A 22,019-nucleotide genomic window follows, 5' to 3' on the forward strand; every position below is an offset into this window, starting at 1 on the left:
GAAACTTCCCCTCTTCATTTTTAAGTTGCTAGGAAGCTAATTTTATTCAATCGGTGCTTCCCTTTCATCCGCTCAATGGTCTGTAATGCCCCGTCATCCTGATGGATACCACAGAATATTATCGAAGCAAACAGCTCAGTATAATTATTTTTTTTTTATTAGACATTTAGATGGATATGGACAGCAGCAGCAGATGTACTGGCTGGGATAAAAGGACTATCAAACCTCATGCTCCGGGCATATGCTGATCACCAGCTGAGGTCAGGAAGAAATGGCTCCCAGGGTACACAGCCCTGTGCAATTACCACAGGTGCATTACAAGGCAGCTTTACACCTTCATTGAAATATCTTGCATCGTTACTGACTGGAGAGGGGCCCATTTGTATGTTCCAGCATAGCAGTTTTATGTCCTGATGATATAGCACCTTATCAGAGAATTGTTATCGGGTTGTCATCATGTTATTGTGTCTCCAAATGGGAAGGTGGCTAAACACAGGCGCGCTCAAGAGAAGCTGAGTAAATAGTATGCTTTGTAAATTCCCTGAGCACACACTTTCACAATTGATTTTATAAGAGGGCTTCTAGGAAGCTTTTTACAGCCTCCTGGGTATGTATGACTGAGAGACAAAGCTCTACACAGAGCATGTGGATTGGCTTCCTTTCGCAGTCAATTAAACATGTGTAAGGACTCTGAAACATGACTATTATGAAATATATTTCCTGGGGGAAATTAAGGTAAGGAAATCAAAGGTTTGGGAGGGTGAATCTGCATTGCAAGTGAACTCAGTGATTGAAAAAATGTGGGGCTCGGGACATGACAGCAGAGAAGTAGGGCAGAGTTTTGGCATTCTCTGATAACATCCCTCTCGCGGTCATCCCCAAGATGGAGATCCCAAGCTGATGGGAAGGAAGCTCATCCAACCTGGCCATCCAGCACCTATCTCCTGCTCCGCATCTGGAGACCCACGCCCGGACCCTGCCTGCTCCCAGCACCTCCTGCCATCCTCTCACTGCTCTTTCAGCAGTGGTCCCAGAGCTGGAAGACCTCCTGACACCGCTGTCCTGCACAGCCACGTTGCAGATGAACTGCATCCAAAGCTTCAGGCCGTGCAGTTCAGCCGGGAAGGAGTTGCAACACAGCTTGTTAAGGTGAGTGGAGAGGCTGGTTTGCCACCTCTTTGCCAGGCTTCACTTCAATGCAAACAAGTAATTATAGGAAAGATTGGATCCTGGAGGGTACTGAGGTCCATTATTTCCCCAGTCAGTTCATAGCATCATGCTCTGCACCCTGCAAGCTGTGGCACCTGAAAGCTTTCAGGGAACTCGATCAAGCAGTTCCCACTCTGGCAAGCCTGTGCATTATAGTCTCCATTCTCTTTGTTTTGCTTGACCTTTTGGCCTGTGTTATCACCCCTGCACTTCTCCTTTCAGCTTTCAGCCAGCAGTGTTTTATTAATCTATTTCACAGCCCATGCCTGGAAGGTTCTGTTTTATTCTCCGTTTTAATTTTCATGGTGCATAAAATACTCACCGGCCTGACAAGGAAGAGTTACAGCCACTGAGGTGCGCTTTTATGATGACTCTTAAAAAACGTCAAAATCCAAACTTACTAAATACTGGCTCTGGGAACACTTTAAATTCCAACTTGTTGTCACCAGCCCCAAATCTTCACTAACCCAAAGGCACTGGTGCATTTGAGAGCCTCCGAGAGAGTGATTTTTTTTTTTTTTTTTTTAAGTTCATGCTATATTTTCCCTCAGTGCTCATGCTTTGCATAGTGTTTCCATGAAATCCATGGCTTTCATGGTCTTGGCTAGCATACTTAGATGCAAAACATACCATGTATTTCCCCAGCAGAAGATCTCAAGGCATACTGGGAACATCATGAAAAAGAAGCCAGGTTAAAAAAATAAGGAAGGAGGTCTCTCAGGTTTTCAGGGTGGCTTTCCCTAAAATGCCATTGCCATGGGGATCAGTAGGTCCTAAGAGGGAATGGAATGCTACAGGAGTAACCTTTTTTGCAGCCACTCTCATTCTGGGAAGCTCTGCAGAAAACCCCGGCAGTAATTCCTTTTTAGGAAGATTATCAGGAAAGAGTACGCTGCTCGACTGACCTTCCATCAACGTGTGGTGGATGCTCCAGTAGACACTCAAGCAGTGCTTCTCCTTTTTCATGCCTCTCTTGCACTTGCAGCCATACAGCTGGCTGGAGAGCAGGGCCGTCACAGTGCTCCGGCACTGGTTTTTGGCATCGGGGCCCAGCTTGTTGGCTCCGTTGCCTGCGATGCATTGCCGGAGGGTCCTGAATTTGGCGCTGCAGACGGGGTCGTTGGTACAGGACTCGCCTGCTTGAAGGCAGTCCCTGCTTGAGCTGACAGCTTCCGCCATACCTTCTGCAAGAAAACCAAAGTGCTATGAGGGCGATGGAATGACCCCAGGTGGGAAATAAATTGCGTCTCCCATGAGCTGGACCAGGCTGGGACATCTATCTTCACTTAAAGAGATGGAAATCCCTCCCATCACCATCCACTCTACAAGCAACAACCCTCCTTCTGAAATAGTTAAGCGGCCAGATCCCTCCCCAGCAGGTCAACTGGAGGATTAAAATGCCCAGGTTTGCCACTGCTGCTCATGGATTGCCCACATGGTAGGGAGCACTGACTGCTCAAGTGTGCTGTAGCACTGCCCAGCAGCGTCGCAGAGGAACAGAATTGGGTGAAAGGAAGTTGGAGGGATGTTACGGAGACAAGACACAACTTGAGATTCAGCACCTCAACCCAACCCTCTCTCTCATATTGCTGGGCCACGAGCAGCAGTGAGATGCATGTGTTGTCTAGCTGAGGAGCCAGAAAGAGAGGTCACCCCTGTCCTGGAGACCAGGTTCTTCCTGATTTGAGAGAGTGACCCTGGACAGGGTCAGCCTGGAAGTAAGATTATATGTGGCAGAAACTCGATCAGTTCCTGGTGTTTTCTCTTTCCTGCTTGGAGTACAAAAATCTTTCCAAACCCTTTGCTCCCCCAGATCTCTATCTCATTTCTTCCCTCTGAAGTTAATAGCAGCCCAAAGCTATGGAGACCCCAGCCTCTCCTCCTTGCATAGGATTTAACTCTGTGTACGCCTCCTTGAAGCTATGAACAGCTTTATGTAGGGTGTTTTGACATGGAGTCAGCCCACATGTGTCCCAGGGGTTGGCCCTTGTTCACTGTCACCACCTCCCCAGGTCTCCTACTGTTTTGTCTTGTTTTTTTCCAAGCTTCTGTAAATTGTCCTCATAGTTACTTGTAAAAATACAAGGTGCTCTGTTCCTACTGCTGAAAGGATAGACAAAAGCACGGGAGGAAGACATTATTGCTCCATGAACACCGATAAATTAATTCAGCAGGACTCAGTGGTGCTGCTGTGCCTCCATAGCCTGGAGCAGACTATTTCCATGCTATTAAATGCATTTCCTCTCTGAAGCAGGTTGGCCACATCCAGACTGACTCCTGGGGATGTGCTCACCCCAAGGCTCATGGCTGCATCGCTGCACCCCAGCGATGGCAGTGCCAGAGGCTCAGCAGTGCTCAGCAGGACCTGGTGGCACCCAGGTGAAGGATAGGAGACAAGGGTCAGGACAAGGCAAATCACTCTCCTTCCAGTTGGTGTGATGCTCCGGAGCATGTTGACATAGGTCAGGCACAGCTGCACCATGGCTTGGGGGAATGATGAAGAGAGAAACCTGGTTTATGGAAGGAGAGAATCAGTCCCTGTGCCTATAACGTAATTTCAGATCCTGCTGTACTATAAAACCAGAAACTGCTGTCATGATCTTGAAGGAGGGCTTCTCAAATACTTCCCAAAGGAACTCCTTGTCCCTAAAATAACTTTTCTTCCCTTCAGATGGGAACCAAAGGGTAAGGACACCCTACCATTCATGGGGTAGATAAGGTGGGAGCACCTTCTGGTTTTTGAGCCCCTCCAGGGTCTGTTCCTGGTGAGACCCAACTCAGACAAAATTAGAAAATCCTCTCTCCTGAGAAAAATGTTTCCATCTCTGTTTCGTGAGATCTCCCCTCTCTCCAAGAGTCTATTAGTCTCTCCATAAAGTCTCTGATTCCTCCTTTCATTTGCGACCTCTCTTGCCCTGAATTTCTACACCAGCCTCTGCTGCCCTCCCAGTTCAGCACTTGAGCCCAGTATATCCATTTCTTTTCCCTCAGCAGTTGCAGGGTGCTCGCTAAGAAGGAGCTGCTTCTGTTGTTCTTGATTAGAGTAGAAGGTAGCAGCTGGAGTTCAGATATTTCAATTATGTTTATTACAAACTTTGGGTGAACCCACCAGGAGGTTTCCTCCTGAAACGTCCCAATGGTATCTCAAATGCAAAACCTTTCATCAAACTCCAGACAATTTCAAAGTGCCTCGTGGCCAACGTCAACCTTTCAGTTATTTCAAATTTCACAACACCTCAAATTTGAGTTCTCCTACCCCTGATTTATTCATAGAGCTGGTTTATTTAGCACTCAAGGCTTGTTTGGATCTGCCAAATGCGGAGAGAGAAATTATTTCCAACACATAGGAAACTCTGCCTTGGGCTGTCATATCTTGAAGAACTCAAAACACAAGGAACCGGTTTCCTTGAAATATCATTTGGTCTGCAATTTCACTGAGATCCATAAAATGAGCCGGAGCTGCTCATAGTCTCTGTTTTCAGACACCACTGAATTTTCCATGCACACATCTAAGCAGAATCCACAGGGGGGGAAAAAAAATAATAAAAAAAAGTGCCTGACTTATTTTGCCCTGGTTTTCTCCAAAGGATCGCCTCTGGATGAGGATAAAGTATGGCCAGTTTTATTCTAGAAGAGATGACTTTGTCAGTGTCATGTCATCTGCTAGAAAAATAGGTTAAAATAGAAATTATGACCCTCCTTCCCCCTCTCCGCTACATGAATTGCAGAAGATACTCCCCAGGATGGTTATAAACACAGCCAACCTGTAAAAGCTGTAAAACACTTTGGGATCCGGCTTTAAATAAATCAAGCAGATTGACCATTTGAGAAATTTTCCTGCAAAATTTTAAGTAAATATATCCTCAAGCTGAGACTTGCTTCATAGAACAAAGGCCAGGGGTGAATATTTACAGCCCAAGCCCAAAGCATAAAACACCCCCATTCAGACTTTATGACAAGGTGCTTCAAGTGAAGCGTCACGAATGACCCATTCCATAATCATGTCACTTAAAAACCAAATCATTCAGGGGTTTTTATTGTTAGCGATGTCTTTGCAACTGAGACAACATAACACCACGTTTTCCTCCACACACTACCCCTGAGAGAGTAATTTTATGCAACATTAAGAGAGCGTCTCTTAGGGAAAAAAAAAAAAAAAAAAAATCTGTGACTTATAAAATAGAGGGTGTTTCCTAGCAGGCAGGGACAAAAGCAAAATCAGGTCTTCTCTACCAAAGGTGGAGTGGCCTTTCTGGTTTTGCCTTACAAAACCAGCATCTTGTGGTCTCTCCACTATGGGATTTTCCTCCACCTCTGCCCCTGACTGATCAGGGAGCTCACGATGCTCACCCGGTTGTGCGTGGCTTGGGCTTTCCGTGCCTCTGCTTTTCTAATAGCAGACCTTCCAACTCCCTCTGCTCTCTTTAAAAGGCCATTTGTCTGGATTTTTATTCCTTGCTTGCTGCTAATTTCACGCTGTTTACGGTGGGCAGATGGAGTAATGAGTTTATTTTCACATCCTGTTTGTAGCTATGCTCCACATCTGTTTTTGCTCTTGCTTACCTCAGTGACACTTACATAAAGCTACTCCTAATGTGCAGGAGTAAGAGGAAAATCTGGCTCTTCCCATTGCTTTAACAGACCCTCGGTTCTTCTTATACAGGTGTCTCAATGTGCATTTTGTTGAACAAGGAGGTCTGACTCTCCTCCAAGGAGACCACTGGCTTCACTGAGGAAATGCAGCCGTGCCCAGGGTACAGAAGTGTGAAGGTGACCCCACGTGGTCTGGAAACGGTGAACAAAATTCCTGGGGAACACCAACATGGGGTCTTGCCACTCTGCCTTTCTGGTCCAACCAACGCTTGGGCTTCAGCTGTTTTAGGAAGAACCACCCTGTTTCTCAAGGTGCTGTTCCATGTTGGGCTTTGGGATATGCCCTCCTCCCCTCTAGTTTTCATATGTATTAGGGGTGAATCCTTTTACACCCCTGATTCACACACAGTCCTAGGGATTGATGAACACTGTTGTTATTTCCATGGCAAGCTGTTGACTCTAGAACATCTGGTGTTTGCTTTTACAATAGTTGCTGCTAAGAGGAAGATAACCACCCAAAATCTCCAACAAAGCAAGAGAAGTGGTTTATTGCCCCTTTAGATTAGTTGGACATCTTTTACATAATTCTAAATGAGTACTACTAGAGTGCAGAAGTCTCCTGCCTCTCACCCTCCTTGTGCTCAGGCTGGCTCTCCTTTGCTCATGCATCCTCCATGCTGTGGGATCCCTTTTGCTCTGCCAACTCATGTTCCTGCTGCTCTTCAGAGGTCTTCTGCTGACCAGACATATCACACGCAACGTGTCATGGTGTGTGAGAGGCTGTCCCTCTACAAGCCTGCAAAGGTGGATGGGTCTCTTCATGCCAGAGTCGGTGTTCCAGCCAGCACATACGCCATATAAAGAGCCGGGAGAGAACATTACAAAGTGTGCTTGCATCCTGTGTTAACAAGACAGACACCTGCAAAACCAGGTTCTAAATCTGAGGTGGGCACCAGACCATCTCTCTGTGTTCAGCTGGGAGAGATGGCCATCGCTGGGCAATCCAAAGAAGTTGGGTCAAATTAAATCTGCAGGACAGATATTGGTGATTGCTAATAGGCAACTACCTGATATCCAGAAACTTTCAACTTACCCAGAGCTGTCAGAAATAAGTTACTACACACAGTTGTCCTGGAGTGAAAAAAAAAAAGATGGAAACGGGAGTCTGGAAGAAATATTCCTATTATTTCCCAAATATTCATAAACTGATAATGATGCATGAATGGGGCCAGGTGGCTAATACAGGTGGTCACTGCTAAACCTTGTTTAGACTATATTTTCACATTATGGTTTTACAACCAAGTGTTCAGGATCACCTAAGGAACAAAGCCTTGTATACCGCTCAAACTTGATTTCCCTTTTACTGTTGAAATAACTGCAGAGCTGCCCCTTTAAACACCTCTGCCATTCCAACGGTCCTTCCCCAAAATTTGCTTGAGAACAGCCCTCCCATGAGATCCTACACACCTTGTTCAGAACTTATAGCTGTCACCTGGATTTTGTAGTGCCCAGCAATCCCCTTGGGGACCCTGTTCTACAGGCAAGGGAAAGTTTCCTTCCCTTCCGCCTGTCTTGCCCTGAGCTTAGTGCATGCTCAGTGCTCCAACACCATGAACTCTTTGAGGGCTGGCTCACTGTTTTGCTGGATTAGGTCAGAGCAGCTCATGCAAGGAGGATGACACCATTCATTGCTGTCAGCCCTCTGTGGTCTTAGATGGTTTTGCAAACATAACACACACATAATGAAATCCCACAGTGCAAACTGATCTCCTTTTGCTATCGATTCTTCCCAGTCAGCGCTGGGGTGGTGGAATTTGCTGAGAACACCTCAGGAATGTAATGTCTGAGAGTGTCAAAGCAATACTGGAAAGTTCAAGCCAACAACATGCTGCATGTGTCAAGCAGGCATTAAGTATGTGCTGCCTAACTCTTTGTACCTACAGCTCTGACCTTTTTCCCCTTACTTTCAGGTTATAAGCAATCTTTTGTCTGTATTTGCTCAGTGCCTTCTAGTAGGACTTTATAGGCACTGGGGAAATAATACAAATAAATGCAATAGCACTCACAAGTGTTTCCTTTTCCTCTAATATCTGATCCATGCAGAAGATAATTTACTCACTGTATGGAATAAAAACCAGAAGAAAACACATTCTTCTGATTTGTCTTCCTGCTTATCATGGACTAATACATGACACCTAGATACCTCAGAGAAGCCTGAAAACTTGAGATGTCCTGTAGGTCATGAGCACTGCTGTGGCAGGAATTTTGTTAAGCAAGACATCCCACCTGTCCTTTGGCATGGTGGATCTGTGCCATCAGATGGTACACAAAGGTTTTTAGTGGGCTATCCTCTGCCCTGTGAGGACTTACAGTGCAAAGTGGTAGTAAAATATGATGGACACAAGTGTTAAGTGAAAGCCAAAGAGGGCTCAGTGGGTCGGGTTTTAGACATGTGCTGAGACGAACTCAATAATCTCCAGTTCATCTTTGACAGCCCTTCTCATCATCAGATCTCTTGGCCATTTGCCAAGGAGTCAAGAGTCACTCTTTGATGAAGCCTGAAAAGATGAAACAATTTATTTGTCCCCCACCAAGTCAATGACTAGAACCTGGCTGAAAAAAAAAAAAATAATAAAAAAAAATCATTAACTGGGGCATTATTTGTTGGGTTGTGTTTGCAAACTTCAAGTTGGAAGAAAATCCAGAGCCCTCTGGGTGTCTGTGGTCTGGTGAAGTTACATCATGACTCCATTACTCTTAAGGAGAAAAGATTTCTTCATGAAAATTCTCATGATAACTTGGGGTGAAGTCTCCCTAGATATCGTTCCTCTCCTATACTAACTCATCCTTTTGGAGAAGGCTTCAGGCTTTGTGTTCTAAAGGTGCCACTGGAATGCCCCATCCTGCTGGACTGACTCAGCCAGACTAACCACTAAATCAGCTATAATCAATATTCTTATGAAAGGAAGATACAAATCAAACCATCACGTGCAGTGTATGACCTGGTTGCAAATAGTTGTGTACTTATTCCGAATAAGATGAATCCATCTGACAAGAAAGAAGGCTTAAGACTTTTGAGCATCCATGAAGCCTCAAACTGGGTTCACACTAATCTGAAATATGTGCTCTGAAACACATACCATACAACAAGATACAAGTTTTGGCAGTGAACGTGATCCATGTCACATTCATTGCTTGACAAAATTTGGGGACACCGTGATATTGATATATCAGGGGGCTTCGGTTCCTGCTTTCTGGTGTAATAGAGGTGCTTCCTCCATCCCAAAGATAACCAGTCATACCACCAACAGGAGACGGTGGTTAGTGGGGCTTGTGATCACTAGGATCTTAACACAGTTGCCTAAAAATAAGCATCCCATCTTTAGGGATAACTAAGGATCTCTGGATATCAGCTCCTGGTCTGTGAAGATAAGAGCACATCTAGCAGAGAGCTGTAAGGACAACCGCATTAAAGACTGTGAGGTCTCGAGAGCTAGAGGTGATCTCTAAGTACTGAAAGTCGATACATGTAAGATAACACAAGTTCCACCTAAGTTTGAATTTAAAACATCCTGGCCACATGGTAGAGACATAAAGATTCTCTGTTGAGGCATAGTAAAGTAAATTTAGACCCAAGACAACTCTTTTTTTAGGTCTAGCTCTGGCTGGGTCTGCTCAATCGTACCACCTTGTCTTCTTTCACCTTTCTGACCTCTCATATTCCTTGTCCAGAGATCTCCCTATGTGCTGGACAGGACTCAGACATACCCCTGTTCACCCAAATGATGGTGAACAAGGGCTTTGATTACATGACTTCCTGTGGCTTCAAGTCTGGTAGTTGTGCTTCATTTACTGTAGAAAGCATGTCTGAAAGAAGGCGATTAAATATCGAGGAGTCTTCATATTCACAATGTTCTTTTCTCTTCCTATTAGGTTGATCCCAAGAAGATACTGTGAGCATCCTGTCCCTAACAGAGGAATCCATTATGCATTTTCTTGGAGAGACATGGCACAGTAAGGCAGTGTTAACCAGCCATGGCTGCAAAGTGGGAAGCATACAGGTTGCCTGTATCTCTTGGAAAAACCTCAATTTGATCTCTCCAGAAAACAGGGAAGAGAGAACATGTGCATACACGTGCATGTGTGTGTGCAGAGGGAGGGTTGTGGAAAACGCAGTGAGTATTGTTCATGCCTAGCATTTACTCAGTCAAAAATACAGCTGATGGGAACATATATGGTCTTTACAGCCGAGGCACTAAGTGTATGTGTATTTACTGCTGGCATTTTAAAGCAATTCTTACCAGCATATCAAAATACTTTGAATGAAAGCCGCCACTGAAAGAGGAGTCATTATCACTTCAATTGGCGCTGCATTCGGATGAACTGAGAGCAATCTAAAAAGGATTGTAATCATCAGTAATGCTCCACACACGGGTGACTTCCATTTGCCCTGTCCGGTGCTGTGACATTTTCTCTTCCTCTTCGATGTCCTTGAGAAGAGTATGTGGCACGTCAGAGCTCTCCACTGCAACAGTGAAAGCAGCAGTCCTGATGAGGTCTTTTTCTAAGCAAGATGTGGCTATAGCAGCCCCAAGGATAGAAGTCCATCCCCCCCTGGAGGGTGGAAGGATGTCTTTAAACACGTGCCACCTTGAGCTGTGACAAAAAGGGCCAAGCTTAGATGAGAAGCTGGAGACTTCCAAAAAATCATAGAATTACAGAATGGTTTGGGTTGGAAGAAACTTTTAAAGGTCATCTCGTTCAACCACCCTGCCATGAGCAGACATCTTCAACTAGATCAGGTTGCTCCGAGCCCTGTCCAACCTGACCTTGAATATTTCCAGGCACGGGGCATCTACAGCCTCTCTGGGAAACCAATTGCAGTTGTAATGTTGATGACTTGCTTTGTGCCACCGTCAAGAAGCCAGTGACCTTGACACACAGAAAGAAAATAAAGTCCCTGTCCCAGACACAAGTCTAAGGTAAGGAAAAAGCGGAGCATTCTGCAAGTAGATGCAGGAAGCATGGGGCAAAGGTGGCACGATCTTATGTAGAGGCGTGCCAAGACAAATGGAGGTCTATATATGGGGGAATTGGGAGAACTAAAGAATAACTTAATCAAAGCAGGTATTCGTGACATCAGCAACGTGCTAGATATTTTCAGCAGTCTCCCCTACTTGGATTACATGCTCAAGTTCATTATCAGTAACTGCCACGGGGCTGATTTTCCAGTCTTCAGAGGAGAGATAGTGCTACATGCTTCAAGTATTAGTACAGGCGTTTCTCTGGTGCTTCTAACGTCTACATTTACTCTACTCAAGGCAGAGCAGTGCTAAGTGTATACTCCTTACCCACAGTCACTGAGCTTTAAGATCCTCAAACTGCTCAGGATATGGTGTTTGGGGTTCCTCAACAGTCCACAGCTGTAGCAAGATTTATATTTAAATTAAATATTTCACAGGCCTATATGGAGACTGGAGATTGGAGAACATACTGTTAACATGTTCTCTTGGTCTCTATTTTCTAAACTAAGCATAAGTCCTTTACATCTCCCCCGTTTGCAAACAGAAATTCTTCTCACATTGCTGCTTATTCTCAACTGCCACTAAAGCACCATTCTGGGGTCAGCCACAGAGCCTGTAGTAATTGAGCTCCTCTGATATTATTTGATTTTGTACATGTATTTCTATCTATCGATCTATCTATCTATCTATGCCTCAAGATCAGCTCAACTTCCCAGCCCAGACTTGAATAAGCAAGACAGTCTAATTCTCAGCTTTCTGAGAAGAATTTCAGATAGCAACAATCAGTGCCTTAAAGGCAGTCTTCTTAAGTCCAGCAGAGTGAGATTCAGATCTTTTTCAGAGCCTGTAATGGTTTTATACACACACACACACACGCACATATATATATATATGTAATTTTTTAACTCCCTTAACTCTGCTTTGCTTCAAATCATTTGACTGAAGAATTCTGGCATTCATCGACTCTTCAAAATCTTGAAAAGTTCTGTCAATTAAGTATGGACTGATGTAAAACTTGACCATTTCTGGAAGCCCATATCTGTCAAATATAGGTTTATTCTTTCTCCTACAAAATAGCTTAATAGAAGAGTCTCTAAAAATGTAGTCTTAGAGTACCCTGGATAATCCAACAGGTCCACCATATCTGACTCATCATCATTGTTTTTTCTTTCTAAGGTAGAAGTTATTGACACATTTCATACATATCCACTTATCAATTTTCTTCATCTCTGTGTTAGTTCGTGACCACTGTAATACATTTTTCAAGATCTCACAAATTCTATAGAATACCTCAGGGCTGCAGTCTCTTTGGCACTATTATTTTTTGCATCTGTACACTATACTATCAATTACAGAAAGTTCTGATCTGGATTGATATGCAATTCCCAAGCCTCCTTTCAGTGTCACTGTTCATAGCTTTCTGCAATGTCTTGTCTTTTGCTGAGGCCTCCAGAAGTTTATTCCCTACTGTGTTTGAGATGAAAGAAATCTCTTCCAACAGATTTGCATGCGTTATGCTGGTCTCCACATAGTCTTCAAGAACAGTCTCCTCAAACATTCTCAGGACCATGTCTTCTCTCAGCTCTTGTTTTCCTGGTTTGCACACTACGCAAACTTCACGGATGCGGCTGGAAAATGAAAGCTGAACACCCTCCTGCTTTCTGGCAGGTGAATGAGCTTTTTGCTTTGGGAACAAAGAATTTGGGGGTCCATCTGTTGCTGGGATACATCTTCCCTACCTGAATATTTTTCTTCGTCTTCAACGAAAGGCATCCCTCTGCACATTAAGATTCTGTTTCCAGAGTATTTCTGAAAACCAACGCCACCAGTCTGCAAAGCGCACAAAACTTCTGTCACACCATTCTGAGACATTTACAGAGGGATTTACTAGCCAGGTGGTTCATTTCTGGGTGATGCAGCTTGGAAAAACTAAGGTGCTTCCTTTCTTCTCTCTTCAGCTTTCAAAATGTCCTGTCCGGGTTGGCAGTCCGGTTTAATTTTGAGACCTTCTGCACAACATTCCAGAAAGAAGAATTGTCATCTCATTTTATTCCAGGAACCAAACTCTGCAAATCTTTTTCATCTGTCAAAGCAGCATTTCTGTAATCATCTGGCTTTGGCTAGAGTCTGTGTATATGTCGATTCACTTACACTTTCTCCCAAATATCTCATCTTTCTGATTTTAAATTAGGTATTTCATGTTATACCCCATTTCCTGACCCATTTCTGCAGCCCTTTGTTGTCTTCTCCTTTTGCTGTCCCCTCCCAGTCTTTCAGGATATCATCTCTGTGTATTGCAATGCCCTCATTTCCTTCAAATTATTCTTGCACTTTCCTGTCAAAAGTCTCGGGAGCAAGTTAAAACCCAGAGGGAAATTTGTACAAGCAATATCTCCCATCAGGGGCATTGAAAATGCACACTTTCAAAGTCTTCTCAGTCAGGGCAATTTACAAGGACCCAAGAGGGGCAGCAAACAGCATAAAAGAAAACACATCTCCTGCCATTGTCTTGAAAACATCTCCCTTGGCGGGCAAAGGAAAATATTTTCTCTGAATATTCTTATTGATTTCTTTGGGATCTAATCTCAGTCTGAGGGACTTGTCCTTCTTTCCTGCTGTTCCCGGGGGCAGGCACATTGCAGTGCCTTCTATTTTTAAAACTATATTCAGTGTTAGTAGATAGTCCAAATCCTTTCCTTAATTTCTGTCTCATGAACAGAGGAGCATTGTTGGAGGCTGAAGAACCGAGTGCTTAGGATCTGACAGCACAGATTTCTATGCCTTGTTCACCAATGTCATTAAAGACATCTTAATAAGATTTTATTTTTCCTTTTTTCTTTTTCTTTTTTTTTTTTTAACCATATTCCTTTCTTAATGACCTTACTTTTAAGTCAGAACCTCACCTCTCTTGACTGTGATCCACCTGCACTGATGACGAATTTTATTTTTCAGTGTACTAAAGTTTTAGCTTAACTTAACCCCAGCACTCCTCTTTCCTGATATATATCTCATCACAGTCTATCACTTTCCTGCTCCTGATTCAATCCGGTGTTTCAGAGTCTTTAAGGATGTAAACTTGAAAAAGGATTTACACAGGGGAAAAAAAAAAAAAAAAAAAACAAAACATTAAAAAACTTTCCATCTCTCTTGGTCTCTGATTACCACCAATTCTTGTGGAGGAGTTGTTAACCAAGAAGCAGCTGATGGAGAGAGGCTGAAGGTGCAGAGAGGGATGTTTGCACCGGTGATCCAGTGTTGGACAGGTACATACTCCTAAATTGGAAACAGAAACTTATCTGGCACGCATGACATGGACTTCTCCTTCTCTGAGAAAATGAAGTGCAAGACCCCGAACTTCTGCTGTTGCCCAAGCCAGGACATATAGTGAGTGATGAGATGGGCAGCATTTCCAAGGAGATAAACCACTTTGAGGACCTTTTTGGACAAGACCTTCAGAATGATATCCAGGCTGCTTCTTGTCATGTTCCACCACACTTTCCACAGAATAAGAAATTTTCTCTTCAAATATTGTTTTAAAATCACACACACACACACACACCCGCCCATGCCACACAACTGATTTTACATAAATAAACTCTCCCAGGGATTGCTTGTGCCTATCAGACAGTCTGTGTATATCAACAACTACAAGAAATGGTATCTCCCCAATCCTCATCAAGAATGAGATCCCAAAAGAGAAGACAAAGAAAAAGAAATGCCCTTTTTGAAGAAGCAAAAGAAGGAACCAGATGAATTATAGACCAATCTTGGATAAGACTGGCCAGGAGAATAAAGGGCGACATGATATGATTTTACTTTTGTAAGCTATTTGGCACAGGTCCGTATGGTGCATCCATAAGAATGGCCTCTGAGCAGTCATGGTAAAGTGGGTGCTCATGAATACTGTGCTCCAAGAAAAGTAGCAAAGGCACATTTTCAGACTAAGAAGGAAGGTCTTCAAGGGTGTGTCTGGTGTCTGGTACTGTTCAATATTCTCATAATGACTCGGATGATGGAACAGAGAATAGATTTATGTAATTCATGGCTGACAGAAGATGAGGAGGGGGGTCAAAAGTAATGTGCAGGACAAGACTAGAATTCAAAATTATCTTGATCTATTAAAGGCAGTGTCTGAAATCAGGAGGATGACACTTAACCAGAAACAAAAGCGTCACTGGATGACGTAAGTGCAAAAGGACCAGAGAGAAAAGCACACCTAGAAAATAGGTGGCTTGCCAGCAGTATGGGAGACATGATCATGGGATGAGAGGTGGTCACAGCCTGAACAAGAACAAACAACATGATGCAAACCAGAAAACATGGGGGCTGAAACATGAGTGGTACATATTTATCACAGGAAGCAATTATCCTGAACTTCTCAGCTCCAGTGAGGCTTTAGTTGGAGTTTGGGTCCACCTTTTTGATGGGACAACATGTGCTAAGGACGATGACAAGAACCTAGAGGAATCTCGTTAAAATCATAAGTGGTTTTGCATAAGAGGAAAGGCTGAAAGAACAAGGCTGGTGTAGTTTAGGATAAAGGCTGTGAAGAAACAAAATCAGAGCACTCGAATATGTAAACAAGACAACTCAGAAGTGGACAGTGATAGATAACCTTCCACTGTTGTGGGATGTACGATGAGAAGTAATTTTCAGTAAATGTGCAACAAGGGAGATTTAGTTAGATATTAAGAAAAATGTTATATGGAAAGTTAAAAAGTGGAACAGATTACAGAGGGTCTGTTTAATCCCCAGCAGTGGAATCATTTACAGAAGCATCTGTCAGAAATGGCTCTTGCATCCTCTCTTCTCTGCTGGAGCAGCTTGCCTTGTACGTGCAGTCCCTTCCCGGTCTCTGTTCCTACGACACTGTCGATTTCCAAAGATCTTGTGGCTGGTGTGGACTTGTAAAGTGAAAACAACCCCCTCAAAATCAAAGAAACCATGCTGGGGGTCAGACACAAATGAAGGGTGAATAAACTCTGTGTGAAGTCTGGCTCTTCCAGACAAGGCATCCCCCTCTTAGTTAAGATGGTGTTAATCAACAGTGACTTCACTGAAGTATTTAACATGAAGGTGTGTAAAACCATAGCTGAGAAGAAGGAAGCCTGGTATGACTGTTGTGAAAAAGAGAAGCAGCGTTTCCTCCTCTGAGGATTATTATACAGGCTGGTGGTTTGGGACTGTCTTGGGAAGTAAAGGAAACGGGTTTGAAAGCCCTCCCATCAGAGAAGATCTGCAATCACCACAGTAACTCAAGGAAGACAAGTTTTTTGAGACTGAATGCAGGGTTAGGCATGCGCTGAGCACGGAAATGGGGAAATTTAGCCATTTGGATTATCTTGGAAATTAAATATAGAGAAAGTAGCTGCCTACTGACTCAACACAGGGATCTGCTGGGGATGGTAGAGATCTTGGTGTTAGAGTCATAGGATCATAGAAGACCAGGTTGGAAGGGACCTCAGGGATCATCTGGTCCAACCCTGGAAAAAGCACACTCTAGACAAGAAGGCCCAGCACCCTGTCCAGCTGATTCTTAAAAGTGTCCAGTGTTGCAGAATCCACTACTTCCCTGAGGAGATTATTCCAGTGGCTGATTGTTCTCATTGTGAAAAATTTTCCTTTTGTGTCCAAGAGGCCTGTGTTGAGCAGGTTGACCAAGCCCCAGAGAATATCCGGGTCCCAGGAGAGACGGTAGGATATTTTCCCACTTGTATTTAACCCATCAGTGCCTCTGCCTTATTCAGCAAATAGATCTGGCCAACACTCCCTAAGTAACTCTTCCCAGCATCACCAGGCTCTGTCGCAGCTACTGAAGCTCTGTAGATATCCACTGGTTACCACCAAATGCTGACAATCTGCCACCAAAGCAGCAGAAAGGTGGATGGATTTTTAAAACACATTTCAGCACATGCTGGAGGTCTGTGCCCTCCTTTGCCATCCTTGCCGGAGAGCTGAGGGAACTGCTGCTCAAGGGCAAGCTGAGCCCATTTGTTCACTCTGCACCCTCCTTTGTCTCAACACCATCTCTGCAGGCTTGATCTTAAGGCAGAGCACGTAGCATCCCCCTTGTCCACTCCTGCCAATAGCAAAATAAGTGCAATGCCTTCAAAGACAGAGAGCTCAGTACACGAAGTTCAGCAAGCTCTCTGAGGGAGCTGTGATGCCCACTGCATCAAACAGTCCTAAGAGCATGTCAACATTGTTGGTTCAGCAGGGGCCAGGACTCATTTTCAGGCTACCGTTCTCACTGTAGAGAAGCAAGGAGAAAATGATACTTTCTTTGTTTGATCTCTGGCACTTTCTGGATCAGGAAAGTCCATGGGTGTTCAGTTTGAACTGCTGCCAGGCTAACATTTGTTAGCAAAAAATGGACAGGATTTGGATTGTACCTTCAGTGGTTTCAACACACTCTTATCTATCCTATACATAATTACATATAGTTAAGCACTGAAAAACCTTCCAGCTCTGCCTGCAAAACACAAGAGCCTCTGAGATGGGCCAAGATGACTGTGCAGACCTTGAGCATCCATTGGTAAGGACAGAATCTCGCCCATTTTTAAAGGGTCATCTATCAATGAACTCTCTTCTTAATGTACCTCTTTAAAACACTTAAATGGCAGTGCATTCTGCACGGCACTGTTATGATAGAGAACCGAGCCATATGTCAAGCAGGAACTGTGACCCCTTTTTGTGTGATTAAGTTCATTTTTGTTCCATCCTCTTTTTTTTTTTTTTTTTTACATGATTAACTGGTGAATAAAAAGGCTCTTTTTTATTTTTCTTTGCAAAGGCTGAAGCAGTTTTAATCATATATAATTCAACACTTGCTATGCGATTTGCATTCCCTGCTTTAAGATGAATTTGGCACTAAACAAGCTCTCAATTATACTCCCCCGCCTCTGTTTTCTCTGGAAGTCACAAAATTCATTCAAACAAAAGCTAAACCCCCCTGAAGTTTTATGAAGATGAATGATGATTAAAATCAAAGAACAGAGATCCTTCTCCTGACTTTACAAAACCACAGGGTTCCAATATATGTTCTCCAGTGGCACTTTTCCAGGCAACCTTGGGTTCAAAGACAAAATTGTGTACATGTCTGTACCAGCCCCGGTCATTGCGTCTATCTATCATCCCTTCTTCCCGTGCCTACCCTGCTTTTTTGCTTCTGACACTAGATATTAAACATGAAGGCTGGCGTTTGCAAGCCCAAAGTGTAAGTGAGGCTGAAAAATGCAGAAACTGAGATTAGAGAAGGAAGCCAAGTTGGAAAAACTGGAGAAGTTTCTTGTTGTAGAGGAGAGGAAAAGAAAAGGCAGTGAGAAATGAGCAAAAATGCAAGAGAGCTGGAATTTAGGTATGCAGCTATATATATGTATTTACATATATATAAGTATGTATTGAAATGTAAATATGTATTTAAATATAACTAGGTATACAGGTAGATAATATATATTACAGCATCACTGCAGTGAGGTAGTCAACACAGAGCTGATTAAGAGTTAGGCAATTCATAGAGAAAACTAAATTAAGTGCTTGCAGTTGCTCTCTGGAAACACTTCATGCCTTCAGCAGTTCCAGGAGAGACTAGGGAACCTCACTTAGCTGTGATCACCCCCCAAACCAACAAGGCTGATGAGGAGGGACACACAGCAAACACAGGGTGGGATGTCGTGAAAAGGAAAAAGCAGGCTGTGTTGGAAGAGTAAAAAGGCAAAACCATGAGAACTTGCAGGGAAATAAACAAAACTCCACGTTAAAAGGACGCTGAGGTTATAAATGTAAGGATTCACAAGTTGAGACATACCATGAGTAATCCAGACGGAGCTGAATTCCACCTTTCTCAACCCAAACCACCACGATGGTATAATCTATACCAATACAGTCACATAACAACTCCAGCCTATGCATTAACACAACTTCACACATGGGAATGTTTCTTATTATGTATATCTACATTGCCTGGAACATCAGGTGCTGACTGCAAGTTAGACCCAGAGGTGATATTTTAATCATCAAACTCAGGTTAAAAATCTACCTTTGGAAGCAATGCAAGCCTCATATTTGTACCTCATGTAATATTTAGAGTGCTGCACAGAGCAGTACGAACCAGCATTGCAAGATCTAAGCAGCTTTGGCAAGTCTTTTCAAATACATCTCATAAAAGGGAGAGCGAAAGAAATATTTCATCCAGCTAACTGTTAGCAATAAAAGGCATAAAACCAACACAGAGGTCTCAGAACAGGGAAACACAGTGAAAACAATAGGAGAGGAAGAGAAAAGAAAAACTGACCATGTCTTGGGGTTATTCCAAAGCCAAGATGACAGGTTGGTTTCCCTTAGAGATGCTGAGTTGAGGCACTGGGCAGGAGGCAGGCAGAAAATGAACGATGAGGGCAGTGTGTTAAAACAATAAAATAGAAAATATAGAATAAAAATCAAATATTTAATTATTTGTCCTAGAAGGGCTTTGTAGAGGAAAGAAGATGGGAATTGCCTTGTGCTCATTTAGTTGCTCCCATCTGAGCTAGGTATCTAACGTTTCTGTTATCACTAGAGGAGCTAATTGCCCACCTGTGGGTGATCAGTGCCATTCAGGGTGCTCTAGGGTATCTGAGACACAAACAGGACTGCAAATGTGACACAGCCCCATGGGAAGCCTTTGCATCTCCAGAGCACAAACTGGAAACCAAGCAGAGCATTAGACAGGGCGACCAGCTCAGCTGTAGGTAGACACCTATGTGAAATTAGAAGGATACAACCCTTCGGAGTTTACTCCTGGCCACACAGGAACAGGATGTTTGCTGAAGGTGCACTGAAACAAAGGGAGATGATAGTGAAAATGTAAGTCCCAGGTGTCAAATGTGGCCACAGCAGGGATCATTAACTTCATTGTCAGGGGAAGTAGCAAGTTAATTGAAGAGAAGACCTCTGGCTTGTGTCAGGGATTAAATAAAGCATCTGGAGCCAGCCAGCTAGAGTCAGAGCTTGCTTAGAGTGGGATGGGTTTTCACAGTGCAGCACAGCAGCAAAGTGCCAGCGGTGTCATCTGCTATAAACACTGGGTCCCCTGAAAGCAACACTTCTGAAACACCGAAGGAGGAAAGAGCATCCTAAAGTCATGATGTCTTCACCTGAATGAGACCTGCATTTATGGCAATTACGTGTTCCTTCCATCCTAGAGATCCCAGGGGATGGGAGGAAATTAAATAATAATAAGTTATTAAGCAAGACTTGAACCTTCATGCTGAACTTTCTCCTTACGCCCTCCCTATTTCTGTCCTGGAAATCTGTTTCCAGTTTCAGCTCAAATAAACAAAAAAGAATTTTGCTGTAAGAAATGATCTTGTAGTTCAAGACAACTTGATCCATACAAAGGTCTAGTAGCTTGCTCGAAGGCTTCTCTTACCCTTGAAAAGCAAGAGTCCACCCAGGAACAGGGAACAGGAGCAGAATCCTAAAATTTAATTACTGGCTTCAGTACATATGCAATTATTTATAACTTTCAATGATTATTCATAGGTTTCACATGGGGGGGGGGCAGGGTAGTAGGGGGGAGGTCACCAGATTGCAAACAAGCCTGGAATTCAGAGCTGCTTGCTGAGGAGAGCCTGGGAGAAGATGATTATAATGAATAAAAAAAAAAAAAAAAGGAAGAGTATAAGAGAAATTGATTATGAAAGTTTACTGGGAAGATGTGGACTATTAAAAACTCTATTGCAAATCAGTGAATTTCAGACACTTAAATCAAGAGGACCTTTAAAGGGAAATCACATTTTCTATCATCTAATCAACATAGATACCAGTGTGGCTGATCTCTCTTTCCTGCTCTCTGTTGACTTCAGTTTCCCAGTTTAGGGTTTAACGTTTAACCTGATATTAAGTGTCATGATGTTTGAATAGAGCAGAAGCAGCCAAAAAAGCCAGAAGCAATAAAGCTCAGCTTTCCTCCTAACTATATAAAGTCCAGCTAATCATAGCTCTCCTTGAATGGCATTTGTTATTTCAATAACCCTTTTTTCCCCCCACACGGTACATCGAGGCTGCTCTCAGCCTTGTGCTGCCCTGCTGAAGACAATACAAAATTCTGCCAGCAACTGACTGTGAGGACCCCCTTCCTCCATCACATGATGAAAAGTAATTCAGAGCTGTTTGGGACCTGGCCAGGGACAATACTACCAGTCAAATCTGGTTCCTCTGCTGCCTTTCACCTTATAGAGTCATACTTCTGTTCTCAAGTGCTGTTGCAGTCAGAGGCCAGCGTTCCTGGCTCTGTGTGGGGATAAACAATAAGGCAAAGGGCTGTAGTGGCTGCTTTTCATCTTGAAAGTGTTTTTTCAGCTGTGGATGAACTCAAGGTTCTCAGTGCCTGAGGAAGAATTAAGCTCTTACAGTATTTCTCCATGGCACCCTGCTCAATAGCAGAAAGGTCCCAATGCAGAAGAAGGTTGGGAATCACCAAAGGAGGTAGCAACTGCAGTGCCCTTGGGAAAAGAAGATTGCTACACCCATTTGAAAACACAGAAACCATGAGGGAGGGATGACAGCCAGGAAGGAACGGGCATGAACCTACATCCAGACCCACCCATGAAGAGCGGGTACAATCTCAGAGGAGGATCCAGCTGGAAAGGCAGAAGATGGGCACTTTGAGGATGTCAGTGTGAGTGCAAGCTCCCTGGCTTGTGTGGTCTCATGCTGAGTTGTTAGCAGCTGTTATGGAGTAAACAGGGTCAAGGAGAGGCAGCAAATTAGGCATTGGGATTGTAGGAATGAAGGGTCTGTGTTGGATGAACAGAGGGTGGATGTGGTCGTTGATCAGAACAGTTAATATACATAGTCTAGAAGTGGGTCAGTGTAAGGTTATTTGGAGCAAAAAACATCTATGGGTGGGAGAGGGCAAAGGTCTGAAGCACTTGGCTGCTCCTCTATCAGGACCTGCATTACAGCCAGGATGCACAAGAAGCACTGTTCTGCTATGGTCAGCAAGTAGTTGATTAAATCCTTCAGTGCTGCCTGCATGAGCAAGTCAGGATCCATTCAGAAAGCAAAAGGAATATATGATTCACAGGTTCAGAGACCATGAGGTCAGAGCTGACCTCCTCCCTTACACAGGCCAAAGGATTGCATCCACTTAGAGTGATAATGGCCCCTATAATTTGTCTTTGGCTCAAGCATATTTTCCAGAGAAGAGCC

The 22,019-nt window shown here is 43.6% G+C and overlaps 1 protein-coding gene across 1 annotated transcript in view; it reads right to left on the bottom strand.

Annotated features, from left to right (window-relative positions):
- Nucleotides 1-22,019, bottom strand: part of GFRA4 (GDNF family receptor alpha 4) — a 76,995-nt gene that overhangs the window by 15,743 nt on the left and 39,233 nt on the right. The window contains exon 2 of the mRNA XM_033007060.2: nucleotides 2,115-2,393. Coding sequence (XP_032862951.1) covers nucleotides 2,115-2,393 — 279 coding nt within the window. The remainder of the gene's footprint in view (nucleotides 1-2,114; nucleotides 2,394-22,019) is intronic.

The sequence above is a fragment of the Tyto alba genome, unplaced genomic scaffold (assembly GCF_018691265.1).
Source record: "Tyto alba isolate M040663 unplaced genomic scaffold, T.alba_DEE_v4.0 Super-Scaffold_6, whole genome shotgun sequence".
Classification (NCBI taxonomy): domain Eukaryota; kingdom Metazoa; phylum Chordata; class Aves; order Strigiformes; family Tytonidae; genus Tyto; species Tyto alba.